We start from the raw sequence: 19,748 nt of genomic DNA on the forward strand, positions 1-19,748 counted from the left end.
AAATCTGAAAATTTGAAAAATCCTTTCTCCTTTCTAAAACAGAATTATGACTCTGATACTTTTCCCATATTCTTAGAACCCTGGGTTTTTATAAGAAGACAGAATGTGTAATCTGTGTACTTAATTTATCCCAAAACTTTATATGAGGATTGTACATCCAATCAGAACTATAAGCACTTTAAAAGATAAATGCAAATAAGTACATGAAAAGGCTTCTTTCCTTCTGCCTTTTCAGGGAATATTTTGGCTAGAGTTACACCCTTTAGGTTTATAGAATGCTATTAACATGTAATATAACTTTGGAGAATAGTTTCTCCCCCTTGTTGTCTGGTTCAAGAATAAAAGTGAAATAGATTACTGTTTCCAGTTTTATGAGTATGATTATTATCAAGTTATTAAAACTATGAAATAATTAAATTTCATCACTACTCCTTTACTCTTTAATAATCACCTATTAAATATTAAAACTGATCCAGAAAAGATAAAAAATATAGAGAGACACTGTTTGCATAACTTTAAAGTCATTTGAAAATATCTGAATACACGACTTAACTATTCCATAGTATGGGTAGTTAGTATAATACAAATACAGCCATATGTCTCAGGCTGAATGAAATTGTTGATGGGTCACTGAAGGTGTTGGGTCCTTTCACAAAACACAGACAATCCAAGTGCTAGTCTATTATACCAAGTGACTTTATGTGAAGCTAAGAAGCTAGCCCATGGTCTCTACACAATTATTAGTTTCCTATGTTACTCAGGAAAATTATGTTCTACCAAGTTTCCGATGAGGTTCTAGTGTTTAAAATTCCTTAAATAGACTTTAACATAAATTGTGAAGTTTAAAGGGGGGGAAATATAAGGAAAAAAATAATTTATAAAGAAGGAAGATCAATACTATAGATACAATATAGTCACAAACACTCATAAAACCATAAGGCTATATTTAGAAATATAATAACAAAGTTAGAAATTTGGGTTAGATGACAGAGGCTGATAAAATCCACAATCTTCAATTCTGGTATGAAGGGAAAAGAACATAAATGCCTAGTCTATTGAGCTTCTCCTTGTCTGTTAGCCAGGAAGGAAATGCCTGCCTAACACTTACCAGTGGAAAATCATTGAAAAAGTAGATTAGTGAGAATAAAACAACAAAAAGAATAGTTCCCTACCCATTGCTTCCCACTGAATGAACTTTTGACATATCAGCAAACTCTTCTTTTCTCTTGCTGCTGCTAGTGTACTGCTCGCTGTACAGCTTGAGGGACATCTGCTCAACAGCATCTCTTTGTGCTTCCAGGTAGCATAGTTGAACCTCAGCCTAGAGAGGGAAACAAAGAGGAATTGCTGTTTTAATCCAGAAGGAATGCATTTCAAGTGAAGTGTAACAACTCAAAGAATGGGAATTGTTTACATCATTATACAGCTCCTTTTTGAGTTGGATTTAATGGTATAAACTGGGCATATTACAAAATTATATTTTAGATCTGAATCTTATAAGTTCTTCCTTAAAATAAGATCTGAATAAATGAACCTCAGAAGACTCTGTAAATATCACAAAATATCCCTGAGATCATAATACTGTATGATAAGACTTTAAATAAAAATTTTGTGAAATTCCTTAAGAATATTCTTCCTCATATTGCCACATATGTGACACTTATTTTTTAAAGATCCCCCTCCAACCCATACATTTGCTTGGACACATATTCTGAATGCTTTTCTAATATTTTCTCTGAGGAGAATAAAAAAGCCAAGTATTAATTCTAGTACCTCTTCAATAGTAACAATAGATTTCCTTTATTACATATTTTGGGGTTCTCTTTATAACTATCTTAATAATTTTAAAGTAGAGGGAATAGTGTGATTTTGTTTACATGCAATTTTGAATTGTTAAATCATTCATAGTTACTCGGGGCTCATTGTAGTAAAGGAGAGGCAATAAGTTCACCATGCTGTTTTCTATCAAACCAAGGCCAAAAGAATGCTGAATAATATTTGGCATGGAAATGTATTGAATAGATGCTTTATTTATTGCAGCTGTTGTGATCTCTGTGGCTTTAGGTTTCCTTAGAACACCAGATGAGACAGAATGAAGTCTTCTTGGGGGCATGCTTGTCCATGGTAAAGGGAAGGGGCCAATGCTGAGTTCATGTACATTGTGGACTAAAGAACTCTTATTTTTTTGTAGTGCACGTCACTAAACCCAAGCATGTCCATTAACATTTCTGGTAAATCTTAATACTGCTACTTTACAATTTTATTATAGTCTCCTAAGAAAAACAGTTCTGGGTCAGCTGTTAGGTAGCTGCCAGAATTCTACAACATATAAGAAGAAAAGTCAAGTCAGACATGACCTTCTACTCTCAGTATCCAGAGCTGACCAAGGCCTTTTGCCTGGTCTTTAGTTTTACAGATTCAACTTGGAGAAAAAGTGAATATTATAAAGTGGCAGCTGCTTAAAAGTCCAAATTAGGACTATGTAGAGAAAATGGGTGGCTTATGAAAAATTAGGTCTCAAATTCCTATATTTTTGCTTTTCGTAAGTAGCCAGTTATGAATGCTCTAGATTGCTGAGGAATAACTTAAACTATGTTAAAATTACTAAAGTTATATAATTGAGGTTCTGAAAACAGTTAAAAACTACAATATATGTATTGGTTCATGTGAACTTTTCTTGCCTAAACTATTGGCTTGAATAAGAACAGATTGAACTGGATTAAGAATTATGTCAATAGCACCTCTTGTATACTCCTGGATAGAGCTGGAACACATTCTACTAAGTGAAGTATCCCAAGAATGGAAAAACAAGCACCACATGTACTCACCACCAAATTGGTATTAACTGATCAACACATAAGTGCGCATATAAGAATAACATTTATTGGATGTTGGACAGGGGGGAGGGGGGAGGGGGAGGAAGGGACAGGTATATGCATACACAAGGAGTGCGACGCACAACATCCAGGGGAAGGACATGCTTGAAGCTCGGACTTGGTGGGGGAGGGGGGAGGCAAGGGCATCATACATAACCTAAACATCTGTACCCCCATAATACGCTGAAATAAAAAAAGAAAAAGACAAAAAAAAAAGAATTATGTCAAACACTATAAACAACGAATAATGTTATATGGAGTATATTCAGTTTGGGGTAGGAGGCACAAAGGAAATGCTAGATCTACTGCCATTAGCATCTTTATTAATGATGTGGAAGAGGGGGTATGCAGAATGTTAATGGCACACACAGAATAGCACCAATTAAGAGGTTTGCAAGCACCATGGAAACTGAAACAATAATACCTACTGAGTAAGAATACTTTTTTAAAAAGCATAAGACACAATATAGAGAATAGATCAGAAAATCAACAGAATACATCTTTTAAGAAAACATACAGATTCTTATGTGATAAATGAGATTGCAGAGATACTAAACAGCAGTAAAAGAACTTAAAAACATACTATTACCAAATGCTACCCCCTGTCTTCCACCAAAAAGCTATAGGGTATAACGAGTATTACACCCACACGAAATATTTCACTGACCTCATTAGAATAACGCATCTATGCCATTAGGTGTCAAGAGACATGTTTGATATCTAGAAGTTCCTGTTAGTTTTTAAAATCCTAAGTAACAAGCTGAACCACTGTTTGTTCTGGGTAAATGACCTCACAAATGTGTGCCACTGGTCACAAAAAAAGATCATAAAGCAGTAAGGTAACTTAACGTAAGACTCATCACCACTACAGAAGATAATTGGCATTCATCCCTTTGTGATCCTTGGCCCCTTCTGGGTACAAAGGGAAACACCTCTCATATGACAGGGATACATGGAAAGGAATTCAGAGAAAAAAGCTGAGAGCAACTGGAAAGATAATTAATCACCTTACAAAATGATTGAAATGTTGTAATCTAAGGCTTTTATTGCACAATATTTCAGAGGTATTTGACATAGGAAACTTCTCTGCACTAACAAAGAGATGAATCCAATGGCCCAGGTCTTTCCTATCCATCTCTAGTTCTCTCTCTGCTTTCAGTGATTCATTCCTAAATGTGAGGATAAAAATAGAACCAAAGTAGTTCCTTCTGCTAAGGTTGAATGGCTTTGCCAGTCTAAATTTCTCTGCAGACTGTCTTAACTTTTCCTCATACTATATCTTAGTCCAAAGAGAGATTTTTAGGAGAAAGATTTGAAGAAAATATAGTTTTTTAAAAATAGTAACACAATCTCTGGTTAAAAGAATTTCATTAGCATCTATGATAACAGTGGATACTTTTTAAAGTGACTACATTTTACAAATGGAAACAGTTTGATTAAATAATATTAAAAGTGTGTAATCAAAAGAATTTGGTAACTTACTAAAATAAAAAAAAAACAAGACTTGGTGACAGAACCACCTTTTCATTTCTAGGTCACTGAGAGACCCACAGTGCCATCAATAGGAGTAGCAGTATAAGAAGAGCAATACAGGTGGATGGAATAAATGAGCTGGATTTTTTGGGGGGTCTTTTAATTTGAGGTACTGGTGGGATGCTCAGAACGAGATGTTCAGCAAGCAGGCAGAAATATTAAGATTAAAATACGAACACAGAGGCAATGGTTGACATTAGGAGATGAAATAGAAGGCCATGGGACAGAGTAGACAATGAGAAGAGAAAAAGGATAAGTTTTCACTTACTCTAGCCTAGGTCTGCATCATCCGTTGGGTCACCCAGTGCAATGGATCCTCACAGTCATTTTTCTTCCTCAAATTTGTTTTACATATTGTTTATTGATTGATCTTTTTGATTCATAGCTAAGATCGCTGGTGTGTTGTTTCAGGGCTTGATTCTGGACCTCTTTTCTTTATCTATATTGTCTTCCATGGCTTTAAATGCCAACTATATAGCAATGCCTTCCAATCCTCTTCTCTGAGCTCCACACTTAAATGTTCAACCAATCACCTGACATTGCCACTTGGATTACTTTAGGCCTTGCTACTTAAAACAGAACTCTTCATTTGCATCCTCACCACATCCCCTAAATCTTTCTGTATTTGGACCTTTTGTTTTAAATAAATGGCACCATCTATTGCTCAGGTCAAAAACATGAGAGTCATTCTTGATTCCTCTTCTTCATTTCTGCAGCAAGCTACTTTCTATATTGTTGATTCTTCTTCTGAAATGTCTCTCTAGTCTGTGTCTCTAATCTATACTGCTGCCAGCCTAGTCCAAGCCTTCATTATCTCTCACTTGACTAGAGCAATTTTCTAACATGTATCTCCTTTCACTCATTCCTACCCCTTTAATCTCTTCCCTTATAGTGGTCAGAGTGATCTTTATAAAACATGAGCTGCTTTCCTGCTGCATAAGACCTAAAAAACAAATTTCTCCCCATGGTCTATAAAATTTGCTTCCTATCTGCCTACATCTCTTTTCCTACTAGTCTCCCTCTTAATCACCATGCCCCTGTCATCTTTGCCTACTTTCAATTATTTAAACATTCCGGTTCTTTGAATACCTCTTTCCTGCCTCAGGACCTTTGCACATATTGTTTCCTTCTCTGGAACATCCTCTTGTTAATGTCTTCTTATCCTTCAGCTCTCAGCTGACATGTTACTTCTCACAGAGGCCTTCCCTAACTACCCTATCAAAAGTAGATTCACTCTATTTTCAAAAGGAGAGTCACTCTATTTTTCTCTATTTCTGAACCAGGTTAATTTCCTTCGTAGCACATATCACAATTTAAAATTCTTGCATTTGCTAGTTTACATTTTTTCTGTCTCTATTTCCAGACTCCAAGTTCCATAAAGGACTATGTCTGTCTCCTTTACCATTTTGCATTCCCACACCTTGGCAGTATCTGGAACATGGTAGGGAGCTCAGTAAATAATTGTTGAATGAATGACTCATACATTCATGCATCCATCCATTTATTACTCATATATTCACTGAGACTTTATCATGTCTCAGGAACTGTACTGGGAACTGTGGGTACAAGGAAGAATAAAACAAAGGTGCTTCTCCTGAGAGAATGCAGTGAGGTAGGGGATAGAGCCATGACAACAGATAACTACAAATGTCCGGATAAAATTACTGTCAGGGAAGATGGAAAATAAAACAATTATTGCTTGAAGGTTGGGGGGAGATGGACAGTAAAGGCTTGATAGAAGCAGCATTTGAGCCAGAACTGAGATAATAAGTATGGCTTTGTCAGGTGAAGAATAAGATGCATATCTTATAGGCAGAGTAACCCATTTGTTCAGGGACTCAGAGTCATGAAAGGATGTGGCAAGTTCAAAGAATTGTAGCTGGAGCTTTGGGGCATTTGAATGAAGAGGCGGAAGTGGGAGGGGATGGACTGTGGAGGATGTCACATTAGGGAACCTGGACACTATCTTGTGTACAACAAAGTGCCAGAAGAAACTGTTTCTATGATGGCCTTAATTTCCTCCATCTCCATTTTCTGTCATGACAAGATAGTCATCTGATGGATTAGTCTAAATATGCTGATATAGCTCCTGCTGCCTGGTACACTTTGAGAGCACTGCATTGAGAAGGGAACTATTAGTTCCCATTACACTGGATACCAGTATACCAAACTGAGAAAGCCTAAGAGTCTAGTAACTAGTATATCTAGTAAACCTTTAACATCATGTTATGGCCTGAATAATGTCCTCTTACTCCCAAGTTCCTATGTTGAAGCCCTAACGCCCAATGTGACTATATTTGGACATAGGATCTTTAAGGAGGTAATTAAGGTTAAATGAGGTCATAAGAATAGGGCCCTAATCCAATAGGCCTGATGTCTTTATGAGAAGAGGAAGAGACACCAAAAGTCTACATGCATAAAAGAAAGGCCATATGAGGACACAGTGAGAAGGTTGCCATCTGCAAGTCAAAGAGAGAGGTTTCACCAGCAACTAAACCCGCAGACATGTTGATCTTGGACTTCCAGCCTCCTCCAGAACTGTGAGAAATAATTTCTTATTTAATCACCCAGCCTGTGGTATTTTGTTATGGCAGCCTAATAAACTTAGAAATGCTGCCTTCTCATCTAAGATTTAATACAATTGCTTTGTTACCTATCAATCCTAGCATGTTTCCCCCTTTATTTTGTACGCTATCACTAGAGATACTCCTCTTCAAATTTGGACTACAAATTAATAATTTAATCAGGATACAAAACCCAGTGTTCTAAAATATGTTATTGAAACGGCTTGGTATATGGTTATCCAAATTCAAGTTTCATCTTTGGGGCCTAAATCATTACTCAACCATATATTTCCCTCTGGTCTTTTGTGTCTAAGTAATAACAAAATAGCACATGACACATTGAGGTGGTGAATTTTGGTCAGTCTAATAATCATGAATGATTTAACATATAATCACTTTTTTATCACATATAGATATATGCCTTATCCTTGTCCTAAAAAGCACTAATTTAGTTAAGAAATAATTATTTAATTATCACTACATGTCCCAGAATCCTTTCCTTTGTTGGGTTAAGCATCCTGAGAATATTAAAATTAATTTTACTCTTTCTTAACTCATACCATTGTAGGTCTCCTTGTTCACTCGTACTGGAATTCAGAGTCCCCATGACATCTACTGCCTACCTGCATATCTAGGCCTATGTCCTCTGCTACGTCTCTTATTTCTGTGGAAGCTGTCCATATTCCTAAAGCCAATGCCTTATACCAGGCCTCCTTTTATCTACACAAAGATGATCACCCCCCAAAATCACCGTTCTTTCCTGCATCAAGATTTTTTTTCTCTACTGTATTATTCCCATTAGCACATTAGTGTAAAAAATGCTGTTTTTTTCCCCATGGCAAAAAAAGAAGAAAAAGAAAAAGAATCCACTGATACTAGTCAGTCCTCCAGCTATTGCTCCAATTTCTCTGTTCTCCATTACAGCAAAATCACTTTTACTTGTGTTATCTATGCTTGCTGTTTCCATTCTCTCTCCTCTTTTCTCTTGAACACACTCCAATCAGGCTTTTGTTCACATTCCTCATGCAACGGTCAGTTCTCAGTCCTCAACCTATTCCTGCCTGCTCTAACAAAACTGATGATTGTGCTCTTGGAGCATTTGCTCTTGTTTGCCTGACGGCTCAATCTCTTACTTCCCTCTGGCCTTTGCCGAAATGTCATCCTATCATTCAGATCTTCCCTGATTGCTACTTAAAACCACAACTCACCCTCACTACCACCTTCCTACATATTAATACTTAGCATATGTAGCCAAACATGTTACTTATTCTATATTGTCTATTCTTCTCCCAGTGGATTGGAAGCTCCATGAGGGCAGGGGCTTTTGTCCATGTGTTCACTGTTGTATCCCTAATACCCAGCACAGCACATGGTATGGGACATGTACTCTACACAAATTGACTGAATACATTTTACTGAGTTCAAACATTTTAAATGGTTTAAAATGTACAAAGAAATAGACAGTTTGAAGGCTGTAGCCTCAGCATGATTTTTAAAAATTGTTGGGTTCATTCTCCCTTAGGAAGGAGACTTTTTTGACAGAAAAGAAACTTCCTGAAATATATAACCTGTTTACTATTCTCTAGAAAAATAAAAGAAGAAAAGAAAAGCTTCCTTAATTCAAGAGCCATTTGGGCTTTTGGAGGAGATATCAACAATGCCACAGTTTATATTTTGAAGAGTCTACACTAGCTCAAGAAGATCACAGGGACTCTTCAATATAATGGGGGGAAATGCTACTTTTTCTGGCAATAATTTTGTCATTTGGGGATATTTTCTTACTTTTACTACAGTCTTTTTTTTTTGCCTTAAATGCAGTATCTATAAGCACATCCCTTTTCTTTTTCTTCCTTATACAAATACTATGCCTCCCCTCTTTTGTCCCAGTAGTATTCCTCTTACGCAACTGGCCCAGAATGATTCCTTCTTTTGGAAAGACCTTCAGGTCTCAAGACCCCCACAGGCCTTGCCAAGGCTTTCCAGGGTTGATTAGAATCTACACTTGGAAATAGCTACTCTTTTGTTTGGCAGAGTTCCCCATACTCATTCAAGGATTTAGAGTTGTCACCTTTACAGTGTTTTTTTTCTAAGATCCAGGTTATTTTGTGTGTTTTTGCTTTTGTGTCGTTGGTGCTTCATAATTTCCTAAAATAACTCACCTTTTGGATTGAATTCAAAGTGCATTTCCTTTGTCCAGAAATGAACTCTCTATAGGCATTTATTCACGTATCTATGATTAGCTACATTCTGGCTAAATACAAATAACATTTGGCATTACAACAAATGAAAATCTCATATTGTTTTTCCAGTCCTGCATGCATGACTGACTGGGTGCCAAAGCTTCCTTTCTTCACAGCCAGAGCAGGGAGTCATAGGACTAAAGGAGCAATGTATTTCTTTGGAGTAAAGTTGATTAAGGGTTTTCATTTATTCATTCAACAAATATATTTTGAGCATCTCTTATGTGTAAGGCATTATGCAAGATACAAATCTGAGTCAGACAGAGTATCTACCCTCGAGGAATGTATAATCTAAAATCACAGAAAAATTATACATAATGGAGCTCAAGTATTGATTCAAGGATAAATCCAATATTACACTTCAAAAATGTTGCCAAAGAAAAAATTAGTAAGTTTGTTAGAATGTTCTTTTTATTTTATTATTGGACAAGAGGGTCGTGAAAGTTTTAAAAAATATAAATATTTCCCTTGTTAAAAATTAAATCTATATCAAAAATTTAACAAAGAATCTCAAAGCTGATTTAATATTATTACTTAGCAAAGATTATTGCATATACTAATCTTTGTACATTAGTAACAAAACTATGGTCATATTGGCAGCTCCAGAAAACCTAGCCTTAGGTTCTCAAGGTTTGTTTATAGATCTCATGGCTAAGGAAATCAAAACAACTGCAAAAGATAACTGATTTAAGTCAAAAATATTATATAAATATAACCTTTCAAAGGTTATCTTTATTTCTGTTAACTTGCTTGCAAACCATTAAAAACATTCACTATAATGTTTAGGAAATTCAATTTTAAAGCTATGTCTTTAATGATATTTGTTAAATGGTAATAAGCATTTAAACAAAGTGGAGAAATTAACATGAACACTATTTTCATTATTTCTTGTGCATTTATTTATATGTAAATAAAATGTCCTTTTCCTTCATTTTAATGACAGATGAGATGTTTATTAAAAACAACAACAAAAACATATCTACCTAAAAAACATAAAGAACAAATATATCAAAAATTGCACCTGTGGAGAGCTTCATCAACCACCACCCCCTCCTTTTTGTAATGCATGTCGTTAAACTCATTAAAAATTCAACATTTTATGTCATGAGCTTGGGTGGGAAGGGAGTGTGTGGACTAGAAGGGATGATTAGAATTTTCGATGTCTCTCCAATACGGTTTCCCTAACAAATGTCTGCACAATGGCATAGGCATCCTCTGTTTATATTCTACAGCAGAATCCTTATTCCCATCTTCTGAATTCCACTACAGCAAATCCTTATTTACTTTCTGGCAGAAACTAAAAATTAAAGATGTATAATGTGAAGATACAATCTTAGCTTCTCTTGCCCTGCAGGACTGGCACTTCCTTCCCAAGGACAATTATGCTGGCAAATCTGCTATTAACTCTGTGACTACAACAATGTGCACTCCAGTTCCTTTGAAATTCTATAAAATTGTTGTCCTTAGATGGTGATAGAAAGGAAGGAATGAAGCAGGAACAACAAGAATTACTTTACATACTAATAATAACAATTTAGTTATCAAAACAGAACCAAACAAGGGTGCCTTTATACTGTTCTTTAAAAATTTAGCCTCCTAGGGTTCTAATAATCAGGGCCTATGGTTCAGGAATGCATGGTAGCATTCAGCTCAGTGCCTATATCCTCATTTCAAAGAGAATCATTCAAACCGACATCCACCCTGTCAAGAATCTTGACTTTGAGCTGCTAATGTAGAATAAAAATCAATATAAATTTTGATCATTTGATGAATATTTACTTCTTTCTTTAGTGTTTGGGGATTTAGAATTGAAAAGTGCTGAATCAAGTCATTTTATTTTTTTGTGTTTGTGCCAACACCAATTTACTACTCTCCAGAAAGTTCCTGAACAAGATGTCTCAGGTGGCACGCATGTTGGTTTTTCCTGTCAATCATAACAGTATGTCAGTAGGGAACCATAATCATTTCCCTTTCATACTCTTAGTGTTCCAAAAAGGAATATTTTGATTATTTCCTTGGAAAAGGTAAACTTTCTCATTTAGACACACTATTGAAAGCCTGGTGTCTATTGTTTTTGGCATTCAGCTGAGCCTAAATTGATATGATCTATTAAAAGTTAAACACTTCATTTTAGGCTCCAAGGGTCATGCACGATAAATAGAATTTACAGATAGGGTCCTCTACAAGCAAAGTTCAGTATTACCCCCAAGACAAAGAGCTTTTATAGAAGCTGCCATCTTTCTCTATGCAATTTCTGAAAAATAACAAGAAAATATCAACTGACTGCTCTAATCTGCAAAAAGACTTCACAATAAAAAAGACTTTACATTTTTATTACAAATGGAAAAAAGACACCCTATAGAAAATTGACATTAAAAAAGCTTAGCAATTAAAATGTGATTCCAGTGTGAGCAGCATACCAACATTTTTATTATGATATTTTGATACATACATAACAAAAGCTTACTATTCCTACAGGAATTTACACAGTGATTTAAAAAATAATTGTCTTTCCCAATTTGAAAAAGATTAAATTAATTGCAAGCCCCCCCCAAAAGTCGGGTATTCTGATTTTTAAAAAATTTCATACATGACATAGTGGCAGAAGACTCAATATTAAGGAGGCATTTTTGATGGTTCTTTATAAATTAAATAAAAATGGCAGCAGCTGCCTTTCCTAAGGATGATATAGCCCTGGACAATCACTAGATATTATGTAGACAGATGTTTTAAATAAAATGAAGTATTTAGATTGCTAGATACCTTGCTAGATATGAAGGCAATTATAGGATGACTTTGTTAAATTACATTTTTCATTTTTGTGAGGGGAAAAAAGAATTGTCCTGGAAACAGTACCAACAGGAAATGATCCTATATCTAAAACAGCTGGAGACTGTAACTAATATAAATTTACTTGAAAATAAAATTTCTGTGTGCCTCTGGAGACATGCAGTAACATGCCATAAAACAGATGAGAATATAAAAGTATTTAAAAGGGAGAAAATACACTTTATCTAGATAATGTATTGAGATGTGGTCCATGGATAAATGAGAAATATTTAAAGATGAGGAAAAGAAAGAAAATCAGAATAGTCATTTTAAAACTTATAATAGATATTTTACTTAAAGCTATATGTGTAGGAAATATCAAAAAATATTTTTCTAGGAAAAACTATGCTTTTTAATAAATTGGTTATTAATCAATTTACTAAAGTCATAATGATAATATAAAGGCATAATTTATGTTTAATTAAAAAATTCTAATGGAAGCAGAAGATGATAAGTAAGTTAAATACCTTAAATGTTGGTAAGAATATTCCAGTAATTCTCGAAGTCATACATAATAGCTTACACACACAATAGCTCCCCACTACCTTGTACCTTGTCCATGCTCCCCCATCCACACTCTTGTTAGCTGTTGAATTGGAAAGACATCTGATATACTAATTTATATAAAATATTCAAAGGCATTAACATCTTAACATAGAACATCTCTAAGTTCATGAATTTCAATATTCTTCACTTAAAGACAGAAATGCATTAATCTACAATATAATTTTAGGAAAAGCTATGGGTGGAAATCTATGTGCACAGCCAGAATGGAGATAACCTGGAAAAACATCTCCAAGTCTTGGGTGCTCATCTTCCTCATCTATGCCTAAGACTCATCCTGGTCCAACTCCTAGTGGTCTGGGTCTCAGGAGACTATGTGAAGCTGGGATTTCCTGTGGGGCCTCAATTTGCACAGTTGGGGAAGATGGCAGAATCTCAGAAACTGGCTTATGCATGCCAGCTGGAGAGGAGACCCCATAGGAAGAAAGTGGGATGAGGAGAATAAAGGCAGTAGAAGAGCAAGGGGACAATATGAGGATGTATGTTGAGTGTGAAGAGCAGTTATCACAAGAGTGCCCACAGAACCCAAAATGGAATATTCTTAAACAAAATTATTTTGTAAGTTGACATTGCAATAATCTTCTCAAAAGCAAAACTCTAGAACCTACATGAAAACTCAAAATCATATCCAATAATTCTTCCCTCTTTTCTACAAGTTCACCAAATGTTAAAAGGAACTACTAGGGCTATTTTCTGGTAGATCTGTGACAAGCTACACACACAAAAGTGTGTGCGCACACACATACAACTCTACAATAGTGATTTCCAAGCATTTGTATCATCTTTATGATTACATAGACTGATCATCACTGCTGCTTAGAGCTTGTAAAGCTTAACTTGTCGCCTAGTTGTTTCTGAAATTTCTTACTACCTCATTGCTATTATATCCAGAGAAGAATGAAAAGAATATTGTTAGTAATACAAATACACATTTTCTTTTCCTCTTCAATGGCTTGATTCCTATCCATCAGGCATACTGATATTTTACTTAAGGGACAAGTTAACCATAATTACATGCTCCTGTTTTCTCTCCACTTTTGCTTATCTCAATTATTTATTTTTATACTCCTTCTTTATTTTAGGACTAGAGTGAATAAATGAACTGTTGTAATCTCCTAAACCAAGAGATTAATTATAAAAGGGTTCCTAACATTGCTATGTCCAAAGCAGAAAAATTCCAACAAAAATTTCTCTATTATTATTCTATTTTCCCCCTTAAGTGGCAAGATAATGCAATGGAAGGTATTAGATGCTATACTCAAAATCTATTTAAAGGAAAGATCTGACCTCATCCTCAACCAGCTATACTCCAGCTATACTCAGTTTCTTTCAATTTCAATTCCTTGAATGAACCTAGCTCCTTCCTACCTTGGACATGCTGTTTCCTCTGCCTAGAATTTTCCTCTTCTCTTCTTCGCATGGACAGTGTCTTCATATCCTTTAAGTATTAGTTTAAATGTTACTTCCTTCCCTGATCATCTTATCTCTAGTAGGTATCTACTATATTCTCTTTCTCTCAGGTCTTATTTATTTTCTTCCTAATATTTACAACTTACAATTATATTTATTTGACTGGGTGATTTTTATTTTATTTTTCTTATTTTCATACTTGCTTGTTTTTGATCCATATCCCACTGAAATGTAAATTCCACAAGGACAGGGACCACATCTTTCTTGTTCATATTAATAATTATATACCCAGTCTCCAGAAACTGTGTTGAATGAATGAATGAATGAGCTGCTGCATGAAAGCTCATGAACTATCTTGGTAGAAGGCTAGAAAGAAAGGCAATGTCCTTGTAGAAAGCAGAAATTCTTGGCCAGCACCGACAAACAACTCAGGTTGCCAATCTGAGAGGTAAAATGTGAGTGGTTGAATTCAAAAGACTTCCTGAGCTGTGGCACGATAAATACCTTTAAAAGGGATGCTTTGCCCAGAGTTTCCTGAGATTCTTTCAGTTTAAGAAGTGCATGGAGATTACCTAAAATTTGCAAACAGAAAACCCCCAATAGACTATTAAGCCTCCATGTTACACATTTTAATTTAAAGTGATGATGTTTAATTTTAGCAAGTCTCTATGAAACTTTAAACTTAGAGATAAAAGACCCAATTGAGCTAAGATGTAGAGAAAATATATTGCATTCCAGACCATAGTGGGAAAGCAGAATTCTCAAAGTCATAGTAGGGAAGAACAGTTGAACAACATGTTGCAGTTACAAAAGTTCAGATCATGAAGGAACCCAAGGAAAAGGAAAATGCTTATTAAATGGTCAAACCCCCTAAACTAAGCTCTCAGAGACTCCAAAATGTACCTAATTCAGCTTTCAGTTATCAAAGGGGAGAGAGACGTAACAATTTACCTCTTTAAGTGCCAATAATTTTTTTTCAGATTTTATTTCTTCCATTTAGGATGGAAGTCTGAGATATTTCATATTCTTAAACAGAATCTGTTCTATGGATGAATTTCAAAACATAAATATCAATTATAATGCAGTTATACTCACAGGTATCATTGGGGCTTCTTTTAGTCACATAGAATGTCTTTAGACCCAAAGATTTTTGAGTTCTTATTTCTGATTTAACAGTTTATGTTCTCTACTACATTCGAGATGGAAGAGTTATTCCTTGCTATTCTTGACGAGACAATCTCTAGTAGCTTGTCTCATCTTTCATATGTCATACATTAAATGAAGCCGAGAAACTAAATAACTAATGTTTTAATAAGTACATGAAAAACGAGAGTAAGTAGCCTCAGAATAAAAACACAAGAAGTCTCATTTCAATATGATGTTCTAGGCTCTGCATTTTTAGCATTTTGGTTGTTCAGGTCATTCTGCTTTTCTGCTGTAGCTTACATAATCAAAGTTGAACATGTAAGTAAGACCTAGAGGTATAACTCTATTAAGATTTGGAGATAGAACCAAGAAGGAAGGATTTCTATGTGTAGGAGAAAGATACCTGGGCTGTATTTAATTTCCCATGGTTATGGCAAATTGAATCAATCCTTAGTATGAGGTAACATTAAAACCCTTTTGGTGACTTTCTGTTGCACATGAGACACAAATCACAGGAGTAGCTAGTGACCCTGTACTTGAGTCATTATACCCATTAGTGGCCAGCTTATTTAGCAGCCAATCTAACAGCTGTATGTTTATATTTCCCCTTAGGAGGACCCTCGTGAGAAAAGGCCTCTGTATGAGGCTTCCTATAGCACATCTTCAGTCATATTGTTGTTTTGATTTAAAAATCAAATAATAACAACAAAGAACAAAGGTCTTTTGGTGGTTGCCATTTTCTTCAGAACAAAATTGAAAGTCTTAGCATAATATTTAAATACCTGGCATCATAGCTGGATCCCAGTTTACCTTCCCATATACCTTCCATGACTTCCTTTTCTGACAAATAGCAAAATCCACCCATACTCACGTCAGACTAAGCTATGTCCTCCCACATACACCTTTGCTTCCCAGGCTTTCCTCCATTTCTGCAATTCCACATCTCACATACTCCTCTAGGCCCAAGAACCTCCTCCGTTACCTGAATTTCCCCGACACATGATCTGTCACTCTCGTATAAAACATACCTCTTTCCACCTTATAGATATTCATGACTCCTATCGTACTAGACTTTAAGTTCCTCAAGAGTAGGATATGAGCCAGATTTCTTTTGACATCACCCAAGGGTTCCTGACACACAGGAGACACTCAATAAGTACTTGCTGAATGAAGGAATAAGATAAACAGAGAGTCTGGTATGGCTTTTTCTAAGAAGTGCTGAAGAGACCATTTTAAAAATCCTTCTAAAAGTTTTGGGCACGAAAAGTACAATGCAAGCCTGGGACATCTTCCTGTACCAGAAAACAAAAAAGCATTCCTTGACTAATGGGGATCTGTCAAAAGGACACAGGTGCCATCATGAATAGGCTGCTTTTTTGGCAAATGTGGGAAATATAAGCATCAAAAAGAAGAATTATTATAATTGATTGTTGTATATTGAATAAACAAAAATCAATTCGTATGTATTTGTACTCAGAGAGAAGGGGAAAAAAGTGTCAGCACTGAAGGTAACTCCTTACCCCAAAAATTGGTAAATAAAGGGAAAAGCATTTCACTTGCTTTGTAAAAGAACTGAAGCTTATCTGAAGTTGATAAGAGAAAGCTTTATAGACAATAAAATGCCAACTAAAAATGTGGAAGAAATAATAGAATTTAAAAATCACCATTTTACAACCCCCCAAAAGATAACTCATTCCAGCAAGAATCATCAATGAATTCTAAAACTCTTAAGCAAATCTTTGATGGGGAACCAACTAAATATTCACACAATGCCCGAACGTTGTCCATAGATTAGCTGCTAATTATAGTATCTTCTCATCTACACAAAGAAGGTACTGTATCTGGCTGTTACCACTTCAGCATCACAAATAGTGGACAGCCTGACATGACAGGATGCCATTTGAAGTATACATGCCAAAAATATTTAACCTGAATCCAAACAAGTCGCTGGTCCAAATTTCCAGTTTACAGGAAATAAGGGGTAGAGGAAAAAGTTAAGAGACACCATGAGGAAACAATCAGACAAACCTAGAACATGAAACATTCCACATGATGTTCACCTGGCTTCTTCAAATTGGCATTTAAAGACTGCCGGGATCTCAGTGTGAGTGGAGTTCTGAGATAGAAAGAAACGTGCCAGAATAAAAAACAACAGTGAGAAACTAAGTCATTTTGTACTGGCAATCTGCTACTTCAGAGCTTGAGAACCAGTCCTAAGAGAAAAGTATATATTTTTTAAAATGATAAACATTTTACTAATAGTCAGAATCTCACATCCAAAATGAACCTCTCTAGCATTTTATAGGACATTTTAAAAGAACTATAAAATTTTATATCTTACATAATTAGATATTTATGTTTTGTTGTTTCGTCCCAAATAATCTATTATGACACAAGTATTGATTTTGTCCTATTATTTGAAACAGTATGCAAATTAACAGATTAATTGGGAGTAGTAATCCTAGGTTCACTATCTATCACCTATATCAGCTCACTATTCACTGGGTACCTAGACAAGTGCTTAAATCATCATTGAGAGTAATGCTCTGCTTGGTCAGGAATCACTTGATAATAGGAATATTGATATTTTTGACAATAAATTACATTTATACTTTCATGCCTTGCGATTTCACATATATTATCTCATTTGATAATTATAACAACCTGTGCTATGCATAAGTAGGTCAGGTATTATTACCCCCACTGAACAGATGTAGAAGTCAGAAATCAAATAAATTATTAATAGTTTATCCAGTCACATAGCTAATGAGAAGAAAAGCCAGGGGTTTTTGGCTCTAAGTCCAATGCTTCTTCTATTAATACTAACCATCCTAGGTATCCTCTCTAGCCAATAGTCCTGAAACCATGATTTCCAATCTCTGGCCAGTCCCTAACTGAGGATGCCAGCAAAGACATAGACAACTAAAAGAGCCAGGATATGACATCAAGTCTACTGAGTAAGGTATGCACCTCAGTCACTGTTTGCAAGGCCCAATGTATCTTGTCCTGTGAGTCTCAGACTCAATCAAAACTCTCTGCTCCGACTGCCTCCATAAATGACACAGATTCTGCACCTCTGGTTGCTGTGCACCATCACTGTGTGTTCCTTGTCTGCACACTCTGATTCCCTTGCCCTGTGTTAGCTCACCACTCAACTGCCTTGTCACTCCTTCCCTTTATGTGTCCGGGCTGTCGTAAGCAATGAAGCTTCACTGTGAGGATCTTTTTCCTGTCAATTTTGATTGCTAATCCCCAATCAGTAGCATTATCTATCATAATTATCATGATATATTGATACATAGGGTTCATAGGGGGTCCTGTGGTGACTTAGAAATTTAGGACTGGAGTTGCAGCACATGCTGAGCCCTTGACTTCTATGCATTTTGTCTTCCTACAATTCCTTCCTGGAGATACTCTCCCTATTCCCCTCTGACCTCCTTTGTGCCCATTTGCTACCGTTTCTCTACACTGTCTCTCCAGCGCTTTCATGCATGTGCCATCCTGATTCAACAATACTTGTTCACCTTTTCCCCTCCAATCTCTGGTTCCTCACTCTCTTGCTCCTCTGCCCCCACTTCGTCTATAGTTGTATTCCACCTGCTCGTCTGCGCAAAGCAACCTGCTTTTTCTAAAGGGAACATCTGGACCCTAGATGTTTATAAACTGAGAGGGTAAGACCTCGTTTATTGTGAATTTTCTGTTCTTTATTTTTGTTTCATATGTCTTTTTCAGGCTGGGGCCCAAGGTCAGGACAAACACTGGGCCAAGAAAAATTTTAAAGATGGTTAAAGAAAGTTAGGAGAAAAAAATGACACTCAGTTTAATGATTAAGGGAGGAGTCAGATGAGGGGAGATGGGTCTAACATTTATTGAAAGGCTACGTTTTGAACAATTTAATTTAATCCTTTCAATGTCAAATGGATCAGTGCAGTACCTGGGAAATTCACGAACCCCCTGGCACCTGTTCAGATTTCTCTTTCCTTCCTAACCCATTGAGACTTGCACATTTCAATACAGGCTCCATAGAGCAACTCAGGACTTGTGTGATAACCTGTGAGATAATCATGTAGCAGGCATCAGTGGCCTTTGTTTTCCCAAATTCTACCTATCAGCCCCCTAGGGAATATTGTTTCCACTGTTGCTGTTCTGTAGGAAATAAGTTCCCAAAATGAAATGTTATTCTCTCTGTGGTGAGGCTTGCAAGATAGAGCAGAGACAAAGATAGTTAAGGACAAATGGCTGGTGTTAGAGAAAGAAAAAAAGAAGAAATATAGATACAGGAAGAGTCAAAAAGCTTTTTTTATTTCAGCATATTATGGGGGTACAGATGTTTAGGTTATGTATGTTGCCCTTGCACCCCCCTCCCCCCCAAGTCCGAGTTTCAAATAGATACAGGAAGAGTCAAAAAGCTTTTTTTTTTTCAGCATATTATGTGGGTACAGATGTTTAGGTTACGTATGTTGCCCTTGCACCCCCCTCCCCCCCAAATCCGAGTTTCAAATATGTCCATCCTTCAGGTGGTGTGCATTGCACTCTTTGTGTATGCAAATACCCATTCCCTCCTCCCTCGGCGCCCTCCCCCCTCC

The 19,748-nt window shown here is 36.0% G+C and overlaps 1 protein-coding gene across 1 annotated transcript in view; it reads right to left on the reverse strand.

Moving 5' to 3' along the window:
- The window catches only part of AKAP6 (A kinase (PRKA) anchor protein 6), a 454,618-nt gene that overhangs the window by 142,323 nt on the left and 292,547 nt on the right, over window positions 1-19,748 (reverse strand). Inside the window, exon 8 of the mRNA XM_012647884.1 lies at window positions 1,173-1,321. Within this exon, the coding sequence (XP_012503338.1) occupies window positions 1,173-1,321 (149 nt within the window). The remainder of the gene's footprint in view (window positions 1-1,172; window positions 1,322-19,748) is intronic.

Source organism: Propithecus coquereli, unplaced genomic scaffold (assembly GCF_000956105.1).
Source record: "Propithecus coquereli isolate 6110/MARCELLA unplaced genomic scaffold, Pcoq_1.0 Scaffold273, whole genome shotgun sequence".
NCBI lineage: Eukaryota > Metazoa > Chordata > Mammalia > Primates > Indriidae > Propithecus > Propithecus coquereli.